Genomic DNA, 13,172 nt, shown 5'->3' on the forward strand with positions numbered 1-13,172 from the left:
GTCTGTTTCTCTTAGACTCCGATCAGCAGCTGTTACCATAAGCTGCCCTCCTCTTGCTTGTAGTCATATATGTATATACTGTACATACCCTCGTATAGATCCTTGCCAAATGAAAAGAGAAACATTGCTTTTCAGCCTGTTGTATTTTCAGAGCCTTATCAATTTACTTCAGTGAAATCACAGCGAGCAATGGACTACTCTACTGCTGGTGGTGGTTAATATATAACAAACTGTCTCAACAGAGCTAACCTTTGAGGTAACAAGGCCAGGGAAGCAGCCAGAAATAGCTTTGTTGCATCATCCACTCTTGTATGACCTTGCTCTGCTCAACAGAAGAGGCTTAGTTTGCAGTCAGTTATGAGACAGTAGTCGACTGAAAGTTATCAAGCCAGCTAGCGAAGAGCTGCTGTGTTCCCGGCTGGCTAGCATATTAGCAGTGAGCTACAGTAGTTTGTGAGCTAGCCCTGCAAGTAGTTCCTGCATCAACAAGAAGGTGCTGTTTTGCAAGGACACACGGATGGATTTCAACGAGCCACTCTCTGCTGTGACTGGGCTTCAACCACCAGTTTGCTGTGGATAATCGCTGTCCCTGACCACAGACTGCTCCTCAGGGCTTTCTGTGAACTGAGCCACACATGACGTCCCGGTGTTTGCATGAGAAGAACTGTGGTTTTTTGTGGTTTGTCTTTGATATGTGATTAATATGTGCTGATGTGTGTGTTTGAGTAGTCTGTATGAGTCCTGATCTATAACTGATGAGGTCAGCATGAAGAGATGTGCACAGGCAGCACCTCTCAGTCTTCAAACACACACACCCCCCTGAATAATTGATGAGTGCTGAGCTCGCTCTCTGACTCTCTCTTGGTCATCCAATCTATCCTCCGTCTCAATCACTCTCTCTCTTCTCTATCTGCCTAACTTCTCTTCTCATTGTCACACTCTTTCCGCCCTTTCTCTTAATTAATTTTTTTTTTTTACCGTCTTCCTCTGTCCTCCCTCGCCTCCCTCACCTCCTCCACCCCTGCCTGTGACCTCTCTCGGGACGGTCCTTTAGGGTTCAACCCAATGTGGGAGGAGACTCTGGTGTTCACAGTCCACATGCCGGAGCTGGCCCTGGTGCGTTTCCTCGTGTGGGATCATGACCCCATCGGCCAGGACTTCATCGGCCAGCGCACCATCGCCTTCAACAGCATGATGCCAGGTAAGCCATGGTGAAGCACCTGCTTTTAGATGGAGCTGCCCCCCCTCCACCTCACCCGTGTCTTCCCCAGATCGTGTTTCTATGGCGACCTCTAAAAGCCTTATTTTTGGATTTTGTTTCTCATGTTCCGGTGATATCGTTTCCATAGATAATATAAATAAGAGGGAAAGATGAAGGTTTGTTAGCCTTTCTTTATGATGCAGCTTGATCCAAATGTTTTTTTGAAATGTGATCAGCGCTGCAGCTTGTTGAAAAGCAGAAACTCTTCTGGAATGATTCTGAGACCAGTACTGTTTGGTGCACCATGGTATGATTAATGATGTAAAGCTGTGTGAGTGTGGGACTTTTACATAGAAATGAATGTTCGTTACATTCAAGCCCTCGCCAAACGAGTTCATACAGTGTGATTAAACCTCTCACCACCAGGTAAATCTCTCTATATTTGCAGTTTACCAGAGTTTTTAAATCTGGTGTCTGTGGCGACGTTCCCGCGTTTGTTTGCCAAAACTAAAGGGTAGAGCGATCGTAGCAACGGCAGCAGCTCGGAATGGCAGAACCAATACGTAATAATCACGTGTTGTGTAATTTCTCTGTCAGAAGGGGGAGACAAAAGCTCCACTGCAGGTTTAAGCAGAGTTTTAAATGGAATAGTACAAGGTTTTGGAAAATATGCTCATGTGCATTCTTTCAGAGAGAAGATGGCGTTACAAGTACAGAGGTGGAGTAAGGATGTGCTTAGCCTAGCTTAGCATATAAACTGGGAACAGGCGAAAACAACTAGCTTAGCTCTGTTAAAAGTTCAGAAATACACCTACATCTGAAGCTCATTAACATGCTGTATCTTGATTGACAACACACTATAGATGTTCTGAGCCAATTCTAAGGATCACCGGACAGGTTATGTTCAATTAAACCAGACCTGTTATCTCGTGACCCGTGGCCTGTACTACGAAGCGGGGTAACTGGCTTATCCGGGTAAATTCGTGACGTCGGATGTAACTTCCCGGTTAACCCATACTACGAAAGGTGGATAGGTGTTGTCCAGGGTCTGTTGCCATGGCAATTTACGCTGCATCTCTAAACTGCTCCGAGCAGGTTCTGTTCATGGTTAACTCAAGGTTACCCTGCACGGGGACTACACTCCACATCTGTACTTAGTGTTAATGATGAGAAGTAGGATATTAATACACACAAAAATGTTTAGATTTCATCCTGATTTGTTCCACTGCGATTGCAATGAAGTTCTGCAAAAAAATGAACGCAACAGTTGAAATTATATTGAACAAACTACAGTATAATGAGTTAAGGGAATTAGCTTTTCCTCTACAATCAAAGACAATTTCTTACTTAATTGTTGATAGCTTAAAGACAAATATTTAAGTTGAATACTCAAACAATTTAGTTGCTCCAACTAGATTTTCTTATTAAAGTAATTTTTATGTAATATTTACTTAATTACCATAATCATGAACGCAGGATTTAAGCTTTTTTTTTTTTATAAAAAATCAGTAAAATATTAACTCCACTCATTAAATATTTTGTAAAACCTTTACATTTAAAAAAAACAACAAAAAAACAAATACAGTAACAAACTGGCTGGCCTCAAACTCCTTGTTCTTGTAAAGCAAATGTATGTTTACATAGGTTACTGTGTTAGTGATGATGAATTGGAACATTGCTTCTGAGAATGATACAGAATGATAGCAATGCTAAGATCTTCTCCAGACAACAACTCTTTTGTTTTGTAATAAATGCCATCAGAAAATGCCCTGTACTGACCAAGACAAGGCAAAAAAGAAGCACTCTGCCACTACTACTTTTATCTCTCTCGCAGAACTATCCACAGTTTTGGAAAGTGGTTAAATAAAAATTGAAAAAATGTTACTTACCATAAAATGTCCTTTATATCAAGCTTCTTCAGTCTACAAGTCCACAAACATACAGTCTTACTGTCTGAATTTGTCTAAGCAGGTGTAGATGTGGGTAAGTGAGGGAACTTGAAATCCTGAAGTCGAGGTGGAGAAAAATGAAGTTATCAAGCCAATTTTATTAAGTTACTGGAACTTGAATTTGGTGTAAACCCATCAACAATGAAATGTGAGTTAACATTACCAGCAAAATTAAGTTGATGTAATTACCAACATTATTATTTAAACACAACTCATAAAAATAAAGTTTGCAACTTAGAAGGTTTATCTAAATCAATAAATCTGAATTTTTATCTTGCAGCCATGCAATTAATCAAGTGGTGGTGACTGGTCCCCTGAATTAGTTTTTAGTGTGAACACAACAACATTACGTTCAGACCGGGAGTCCTGCAGCCTCAGTGATTTTAGAGAGGAATCTTAATTAATTAATGGGATAGTTTCTTAGATGTAGCCCGTCTGTAGTCTATAATTGAATTCTCCTAAGTGTTTTCACGTATTTAGATAAACTATTTTACGTGTCCAAAAATAGGGAGCCAGGGTCGGGGTTAATAACCAAGAAAAAAAAAAATCCTATGAAAGTGTGAAATTTAGCCCACAAGAAGAAAAATCAGAAATTCCCCGAAATTAATGTCATAAAAAATCAAAAATCACTCTGTTTTCTTCTGAATGCGCCCAATCCAAGGCAAAGTCTCTAAGGTGCATGGTAGTGACTGTGGGCTAAACTCAGGAGTATTTCTCTCATAAATGTGTGACTAATGTCAGAGAATATTCAAGTTTTTTACTTGTAGATTAATCTTGGAAATTAAATTTTCTCTCAGATAATTAGGACTACACCTCTCCGCTGGCTCCTTTTTTTTTTTTTTTTTCTATTACAATGGACCTTCTGTGCAGTTGTACCTTTACATCTTAATCATATTACACATAAAAGAAGAGCCCATAAAATAGCTAATAGAGATTTGAACTACAATAAGAACACTGTGAAGATAATTAGGCTACAAATTTACCAACAAGCCTCCCTGGCTTTGTCACCCTCCATGATATTAGATTAGGCCGTTAACTTGTCTTTACATTCATAATTTCCTGACAGTACCAATGTGCATTCCTCTGGAGAAATACGAAGCATGCGCCATTGCGAAAAAACTCTGTCTACACGGCCGAACAACTCAACTTACCAATATCTTATCCACCGTCATAGTACCGTTTAACTCCAGTTTAGGCGGTCAGAGTTTGTCAACCCTGAGTTTGCCTGAAAACCCAGAGTTAACTCTGAGTAGGTTGAACTCCCTTCGTAGTACAGGCCACTGTTTCGTAACGGGGGGGTGTTTACCACGAGTGCTACGTTATGGACACCCTAAATAGTTTGGATTTTTAAATGATCTGGTAAAATGATCTGATTGATGGTACTGATTAGTTTGAGTAAGAGTCAGTGGCAAGAAAAAGTTTTTTACTGCTGATTGATAGGATAGGTATTTATTTATAGCCATTTCTATCTGCCCTGTTGTGTGTAACTTGCTGATATTGCAGCTGTCTCTGTGATGTGTGCAGGTTATCGCCATGTTTACTTGGAAGGTATGGAGGAGGCTTCCATCTTTGTTCATGTGGCTGTGAATGACATCACTGGTAAGGTAGGTACTACTGAGGAGGCCAGCTGAAAATTATTGGAAAAACTCTTTACTTTTGCTCTACAACTGAAAAAAGATCTAATTATATATTGGCTGATAAATGTTTGTTTTTAAATATAAACACACAACATAAGCATTTTTGATGAATGGGACATTTTGCAGTGTAAAAACGGAATCGCAGGAGGAATGTCCAAAGACAAGTTTTTTCAGCAACTTTAAAAAGTAGCTTACTACGGATGGAGAAAGTTACCAGTGAAAGACCAAAAGAAGCGGGCCACACTGACGTGTTTGCAGCAGAGGTACGTTAGGTCTGTGAGTGTGAAGAGAACTGAAGAAGGCAGATTCAATGAATGACACTTAAATAAGTTCCTACAAATGGTAAAAATGCCCCTAAAACCGACCTTTCCCCCACAGCCAATTTAGCAGAAAATACAATATATATTTTTCCCGGAGTTCTGCCTAACAGTACCAGGATATGACTTTTTGGTCCATATCGACTAGCCCTACTCTGCAGGACAAACTGTAATGGAAACACTGTTTCTAAATGACCTCAAACATGCTGTGCTGCAGTAATCTAAAATCGGCTGAGCTATCAGCCAGGCCAATTTATCAATTGGGCTCCAGTATCAGTAAATGCTGAAGCAGAATGGAGGTACAGTCTAAAATTGGCAAAGTTCCAATACCAGTGACGGTGTCTGTGGTGTAATAGAGTGAAAATAGAGGTACCTCTGTGTTTCATGTAGGGGCGAAATGTATGTGGACACCTTTGTTCACTTTGTTGTTCACCTGTTTTAACATGACAAAGCAGTACCATAAAGAGATGGCCAGCTCAGAGCCCCGACCTCTGCCCCATCCAACACCTTTGGGAGCAACTCAGGGGCGTAGGAGTGACTTTGAACCTGGGGGGGACGCTGAAATGCTAGGGGGGTCCCCCCCCCCCCCCCCCCGATTTTTATTTTAAATAAAGCACTTAAGTGCTCATTTCTAATGACTTTTGAAATTGTACTTATTAGTGTGGCTAAAAGAGGGTCTTTGTAGTGACAGAAGATGGAGAATAGACTGGAGAGGGGATATTATGAAAACTCGAAGAGGAAGAGGGTCAGAGAGAGGGAGTATAATATAACAAGAACAAAACTGGCTACCATTAAAACCATGGAACAGCAGCTAGTTACAGTAGCTAGCCACAGTACAAATGTATTTAGTTATCCTGATGTTACACTTGTGAGCTGTCTGTGATATTTCCTGTGTCTCACTTGGCCCTGACTCCCCCTGCAACAAATGTTTGTGAACACAGAACTGGCCTAACAAAGTCTTTTTACCATGTGAGTTTTAGAATATATTATGTCTACTAGCTATCCATTCAGCTTACAAGCTCGTCCTCCTCAGTTTTTTCTACTCCTGCTCCTGTGACCTCTGTCCTCTTCCTCTTAAAATACTACAGGATGCTCATCTCTGTGTGAACATTTTAACTACTTTTCAATTGTTTATGGACACATAGCAGAGACACATACACACCTCCTGACACATGTTTTTAAGGTACGAGGATGGTCACAGACGGAGGCAAAAAAGTGGCCCAGGAGTTTGTCCCTGGTCAGCCCACTCTCCAGACAAAGCATCTGTCGGGGGCTCTGGGTCTTTAGAGACCTTTATTCCTGCATTCTTGAAAATTTTATGCAAGTTGAGTACATAACTAAATTAACCTTTAAAATAGATTTTCAAAACTAGAAACATCCCTCTAACACCCCTAAAGCAAAGTAATCACTTCAGCTGAGCCCTTGAGTAGATAACTAAATAAGCCATATCATCATCAATCTTACCATAAACTGCTGCTTTGGACTCGCATTGACTCTGTTCTGCTCTTGCCCTCATCTCTGCTGTCTGTCTCATGTTCACCCTGTCAGCGCTAGTACTGGTGCTGCTGGCCAGTGGCAGGTAGAGTACTCAAAATCTTTACTCAAGAAAAAGTACAATTACTCCCATAAAAAGGAAAAGAAGTAAAATGACAAACCTACTCATGTATAAATATAATTTTATCTGCTGTTCATCAGGTTTGAAACAGCTGCAACATGGTTATTTCTAGGGAATGCAGTTTGCTTTGCTGGTTGATTAGCTATTTGTGTTTAATAATTATTTTCCTTTTTTAATCTCCATGAATGTGTTTATAAGATCACTTTAAAATATCAGCTTGCTGCCCAGCTGACTATTGTTGCCTGTAAATTTTATTATGGACATGTAGCCAACGAAAACCACTTGCTTTGCAGCAGCACAGGCAGCCAAAACAATCTGATTATTCCTAAAGTATCTAAATAATCTTTACAACGCAAAGAATTATTGTGGCAGTAACACAGAGCAGCTCGTTGTTGAAGCAGGTAAACCTACATACAGAGGAAGCTGTATGTCATGCGTAAAGCCCAACAGGACTGTTTTATCCACCATATTTTCTCTCTCTGTGCATCTCCAATATGATTGTTTCCTGAATAAATAACAGCTGGTAGCTGCTGAGTGAAGCAAAGATTCGTTTCACCGGCGACATTCTGTTTATGGACACACATCGCTATTAAACAGTAGGCTATGAAAAAAAAAACAGGCGAATATTCATCAAAAGAAAGCGATGCTCTTTTCAACAACAGGATACTGTTAATTTATCAGAATCATTCTAGTGATCATCAGACTTGGATGTTACAGTGTAAAGTTTACGTTTTCTCTGCAGAGACTAAATACACTTTTAATGTGCCGTTAATGGAAAGTGAAAGTAGGTGCCGGCCGGCCACCCGTCCCATGGTGAGCGCTCACTGGATTTCAGTTGTTTCAGTAGAACAATAAAGCCTTTAACTGAAAAGGTATTTGCCTGATTTTCTACATGTTTATATCTGCCCAGCTCATTGATATCTGTGATAAGCACCCGTCTCTGTACCACAGAGGAGACCTGGCACTCTTCTGCGTAACTGCGCGCACACAGCCTGGCTGACAGCTCATTCGGTTAACGAAGTCTATTGCAGATTACAAACTGGTGAAGGTATGAAAGGAAAATGTAGCGAAATTAAAAGTAAATTACTGGCCCACAGAAAATACGGGAGTAAAGAGTAAAAGTAGGCTACAGTTTTAAAAAAGGAACGTTAAAAGGTGCCAATTACTCACTACCCACCCTGCAGCAGGCATCCCCACTGCTGTCTTCAGGTACAAAAAGAACAGCACAAAATAAACACAATATTGAGGCACTTTGCCGCACCTGCCTCAAGCGAATTTATGTTGTTGTTTTTTTTTTCTTTTCAGCACTGCATTTGCGTTGTGTCGCATGTTTTCTATAGGCTACATGATTTTTGTCCATGTTTCAACCGTTTAATCATGTCTGATGCGGAGTCTTTGATTGATTAGTCACTCAAACCGCCTGGCTATGAGCCAACTCCAAAATCGCCAAAAAAAAGTGAGGGGGACAAAACACAGATTTTGAAATGTGGGGGGGACATGCCCCCCTCATGTATAATGGCTCCTACGCGTATGGAGCAACTGAAACACCGACTGTGAGCCAGAGCTTACGGCCCAACGTAAGCTGGGTGTCCTCATATTAATGGCCATGCAGTCTACACTATATTCATGCAGCCCAAAGCTTTACGAGAAAATATGATAATTTTTGAGCTTGATTTTATTTCCCTTCAGTTTGGATGCCCTCAGCTGTCTCCAGCCATGTTGTAAATGACCGCTCTGTTGTTTACATTGTCCTTACTTTGAACTTCCTCTTTCTCAGCATTTGATGTGGGCTTCTGGTGGGATTTCTCTCTAACCCCCCACCCCACCCATTGTTTCTCTTTCATCCTCCACCTCTCTGATTTTTGCTCTCTTCCTGTGTCTGTTTGTGATTTCAGTGGACCCCTCTTTTTCCAAACGCTCCATTTAGAGCCAGGAAATTTTTAGGAGCCCTGAAGCTGCCACTCAAAACTCAGGTGTAGTGAGACCCAGTCGGCATCTTGCATGAGCCCCACGCTCCACCCTCTTTGCCACATAAGGAATCCCCCCTTTGCACACCCCCTTCTTGTCAGCAAACTCTAAGCATTTAAGACATGAAAAAGGCCAACTCATGCCTCACATGAGTTATGAAGGCTTGACCTGCCTGCTTCCTCATTGACCCCCCAAGTAGATCCAAAGTCATCAACCTGCACAGTTAAAGAGCTGGATGGAGAATAAAGAGATGTGAGTCAGGAAAGCTGCCAGGCTGCAGTGCCTTCTCTTTGCTGAGAGCATTTTTTTCCTCTGAACTCAGGAGTTTTTTCAGCATACTGCACTGCAGGGGGATTCAGTTCCAGTGTCTTTTGAGGACATTAGTTTTCTCTTTTCATCTCTTTTTTTAATCATTTTGCTGCTGTTTCTTTTCTTCCCTGGGAAAAACACTGCAGAGACATTCTTTGACAGTTGTTAATTGTCAGGTGACTGACTGACTTTTTAAATGTCTCTCCTATTCTACATCCTACATCAGTCTCGTGAGGGTTAAAGGGATCAGTCTGACATTTTGGAAAGTATCCATTTGCTGTGTCACCCACACTGCAGAATCTGGGCCAGAGCCGGGCATTAAGACCAATTTATACGTCTGCGACAAATCTACCGCCTAGCCTGATACACAACTCCCCAAAAATGTAACCACACGACACTGACACAGACTGCAAGAACTGTGTTTGGTCGGCTTGGTAGCATTGCATTTCCTCCTACACATTTGAAGACGGCACGTAGCCTACTCTGTCAGCTACAGCGTAGACTCAACGCAGAAGTATAAACTGGCCTTTAGTCAAAGACATTCATTTGTGCCGTTGGAACACCCTGCTTCCAGTTTTGACCTAAGATAGGCGAAACATGCCTGCACTTATCTCAGTGCTAGATGAGCAGGGCTATAACAGTAACATTGAGCTTCTCGTCTGCCTCTGGGTAAGACAAGTACTTTTCCCATAATGTTGGACTGTTATAAATATGAAAGGTTTTGCAGGCCAAAAGCACCTCAGGCAGCAAAACACATAGATTGACCCTCATCTCCTGGCAGCTTAATATTACTATTTTCAGTTCAGACTACATTTCCCTTTTTTTCACAACCAAAGACTTTTTTCTTTATCATCTTGTCTTTTTGTCTGTGCTGTTGCTTTCCTGTTGTGATAGATGTTCTGTAAGTAATTCACCACAGCGGTCAGCAGTCAGACCATTTGGATCTACTTATTTCACATTGTTTGAAACTTTTATAACAAGTAAGGCTTTTAGGTAATGTGTTGTCTTGTCCCACTAAAGCTCCATTTGGTCTGGTATTTCTGTGGAGTGGTCCAGTACCCTTTACCAGAGTGTGAAACTAATTTGGACATACAGTCATCCATGTCATTGTCTGAATGTCTTCATCATTGTCAACATTTTTGCCCCAGTCTGTGTGACTTGTGACCATTACCATGCAGCGCCTAAAGGTAGAGGAAACGCTCAAACAGTGCTACATTTTTGTGTAATCTGAATATTAATCAAGTGAAATGAGTAGGTGAACAGTTCTCAAGGCCATCCTTACTGCTGATCATTTTCCAGTGGCTTCTTTACATCGATTATGCACTAATTGTTCTTAGCGATATTCATCTTAAGCCTCTAATGCTAGCCTTTTGTATAAAGAATGATAAGCCAACATAGGCAAACATTGGTATAGTATTTATTTTATTTTTAGCCCATCACTGCAGCGTTCTAGTTGTACCACAGTGTACAACTAGAACACTCTAAGGAGCACCAAATTGGAAATATTCAATTCCTACACACAGTAGTAATTGTAGTTACTGTATTTAGTTGTAGAGGCAGAGTCTGCGGTGCTCTTTGTGTTTAACTTGATAGGTAACATTTAGCATGTGTTTGCTTAACTAATAATTAACCAGTGAGACTACAGCTTCTGTATACATGTTCAAAACATCTAACAGGCTCTGAATCCAAGTGGAATTCAAAGCAACTAGCATGGATTACAGCTGAATGATCACGTTAAAAACTGAGGGATCATTCACACATGTTACTACGGAAATCTCTCCATAAATGTGGAAATTGATAGAATTAGATTTTTAAGCATGCACGCTGTACAAAAACTGCCCATGTGTTATTGCAATAATGCAGTGTGGACTGGTACCACCTGCATTATTGCAAACAGTGTTCTTGTATGGCCTCCCTGTCACTTCTTTGGTTGTGTGTTTGACAATGATCTTTTGTTGTGTTTTGTCAGGCCCGGGCAGCCAGCGGCATAAAAGGGCTGTTTCACAGAAACCCAAAGCAGTCTTCCCTGGACAGCCATGCTGCTGTACAGCACAGCCGTAAGCACCCGTTTGGTGCCCACCTCCTGCGCCGCACTGCCAGCGCACCCACCAAAGGCCAGCCCAAAATCAAGAAGGGCTTCCCAGAGATCGCCATCGACACCAAAGACTACAGCTCAGAGGGCGCTAGTGAGGAGCGAGAGTCTGAGGATAGGGACAAGGCCTCTGCTGCCGCCTCTCACCAGTCCACTACACCGCAACACCGCAACGGGGACTCACTGGAATCCCACCAAGCCAAGGGTCCCTGGGACCGTCCTGACACCAATGGGGCTTTTCACCCTGAGGAGGGTAAAGGTAAGAGCTCTCTTTTTGCTCAGCGACGACCCATGAGTGAGCCTCTGAAACGGGCCAGTCGGCTCCGCTTTCATGACCCGCTGGACGCAAAGCCAGGGGTTTTTGCCCGTGTCGCACTTAACAGCTCGGGCAGGATGGGGATATCTTCCAACTGCATCACATGCGTGATTAGCTCCAAGGAGAGTCCAGAGGCTGAACGGAAGGATCAGGTTAAGGAAAGACAGGAATGTAGGTCCAAAATCACAGATGGGGAGAGACAGGAGAGAAGTAACCGCACCTCCTCAACCAAGAGACAAGTTCAGCCAGAGCCCCTAGCCAAGCCCCAGCCCCTCGCTGCCCAGACAGAGTCACAGCAGTCTCCCCTTGTCCCCAAGTCATGTGTGGAGGCCCAGTTTCAGTACTCGCCCCAGGCTGTCCTCCGACCTGTCCCCTTGTCCAGATCCAAAGCCAGGCAAACACTGGGTGCCCAGTACATCCGACCTCAGCCTGACTCATCACAGAGGAACAGCCGTTCCAGCAGCGTTCCCCGAAGATGCTCCCCCAACGCTGTAACTCCAGCACCAAGCCTCACGTCAGACTGCAGGACCAACCTCCGTTGGCAGCAGGCCACTCCCCCCAACTATGGCGCAGTTTGCGGCTCAATGCCCGCTCCATTCACAAACAGTTCTGCAAAGGAAGGTCTCTCGCTCAGTGACAGTAGCAGCTGTGAAAGCTTTGGCAGTCTGAGCAGCTTGGAGTCGCCTCCTATGCTGCCTCCACGTTCTGTCCTCGACAGCCGCAAGAGGGCTGTGGGCACCCTGCAGCGCGAGATGAACGCCCTGTTTGTCCAGAAAATGGAAGAGTTGCGCCATAAATCCCCCATGTTCCTCGCTGGTAAGATGTATCTGAGGCAGCATTAGCAATACCTTGGTAGCTCCTGTGTAGTGGCTGTAGTGGGCCTTTTATGTCCTGTGCACTTCCAGTTAGACTCCACAAAGACCATGAATGTCTGTAACATAATGTTTTCCTATCCTCCCTCTGCTGTGCACCTGTACATAAGACACACCTCGTCATCCCATGTGTCTGTGATCTAAAACTCCTCACATTTCTTTCCATTGTTACCAATTAGTTTAGTTCTAGCTTTGTAGCTTTTATCTATTCTAATATTATAATTTTTTCCTATTTTGCCTCTCTATGCTAAAAAAACCCTGTACCTGATACGACAGATGAAAGAAGTGGTAAGTTTTAACCTACTTGAATAAAAGTAGTTTGAACTTAACCTAGTTATTTTGATGCATCTGTAAAGCAACATAAATACAGAAAACCCAAAGCACCCCCTTATATAATATGTCCATCCTCTGTACTAGGGGTCCAACAGTATTCCAAACTATTTGGGACAGGCTGTTTAATTCAGCACAACCTGTGGACCAAATAATGACAAATTAACAAAGTCTAGTCCTTGGCTTGTGTGTGTTTATGTTAGTTTTTTATGTTAGCTTAGTTATGCTAGTCATGCTAGTTATCAGTGTTCTCAAAATAAAATTATGTATTATTGGGCTGCATTGTACTGATTTTTTTTAGTATTCTGGTAGAGTAGTGATGCTAAGTGTAGAAGTTTACAATGCCGTTTAGAAACATGCAGTATTTCGAGTACATGACCTACACCAACTGGCTGAAAACTGGAGGTCTCACTGCCCTGACGTCTGTGCTGCGCCCTCTTCTCCCTTCACCTGACATGTTTCAGGGGAGTCTACATCCTGCTGTTCTACCCCTTCAGCCTTCCTCAGTTCAACATGAGATGGCATCAGTATTTTTACTATCAAAACAAATCTTGTGGGGAAAACAA

At 42.4% G+C, this 13,172-nt stretch overlaps 1 protein-coding gene across 6 annotated transcripts in view; it reads left to right on the forward strand.

The window, feature by feature from the left end:
- Positions 1-13,172, forward strand: part of plch2a (phospholipase C, eta 2a) — a 238,378-nt gene that overhangs the window by 220,674 nt on the left and 4,532 nt on the right. For all 6 annotated transcript variants that reach the window (XM_038723426.1, XM_038723427.1, XM_038723428.1 and 3 more), the window contains 3 exons: positions 1,055-1,201; positions 4,675-4,754; positions 10,966-11,347. In XM_038723426.1, coding sequence (XP_038579354.1) covers positions 1,055-1,201; positions 4,675-4,754; positions 10,966-11,347 — 609 coding nt within the window. The remainder of the gene's footprint in view (positions 1-1,054; positions 1,202-4,674; positions 4,755-10,965; positions 11,348-13,172) is intronic.

Source organism: Micropterus salmoides, unplaced genomic scaffold (genome assembly GCF_014851395.1).
Source record: "Micropterus salmoides isolate LMB-PRFRI ecotype aquatic unplaced genomic scaffold, ASM1485139v1 Ms_hic_scaffold_16, whole genome shotgun sequence".
Lineage (NCBI taxonomy): Eukaryota > Metazoa > Chordata > Actinopteri > Centrarchiformes > Centrarchidae > Micropterus > Micropterus salmoides.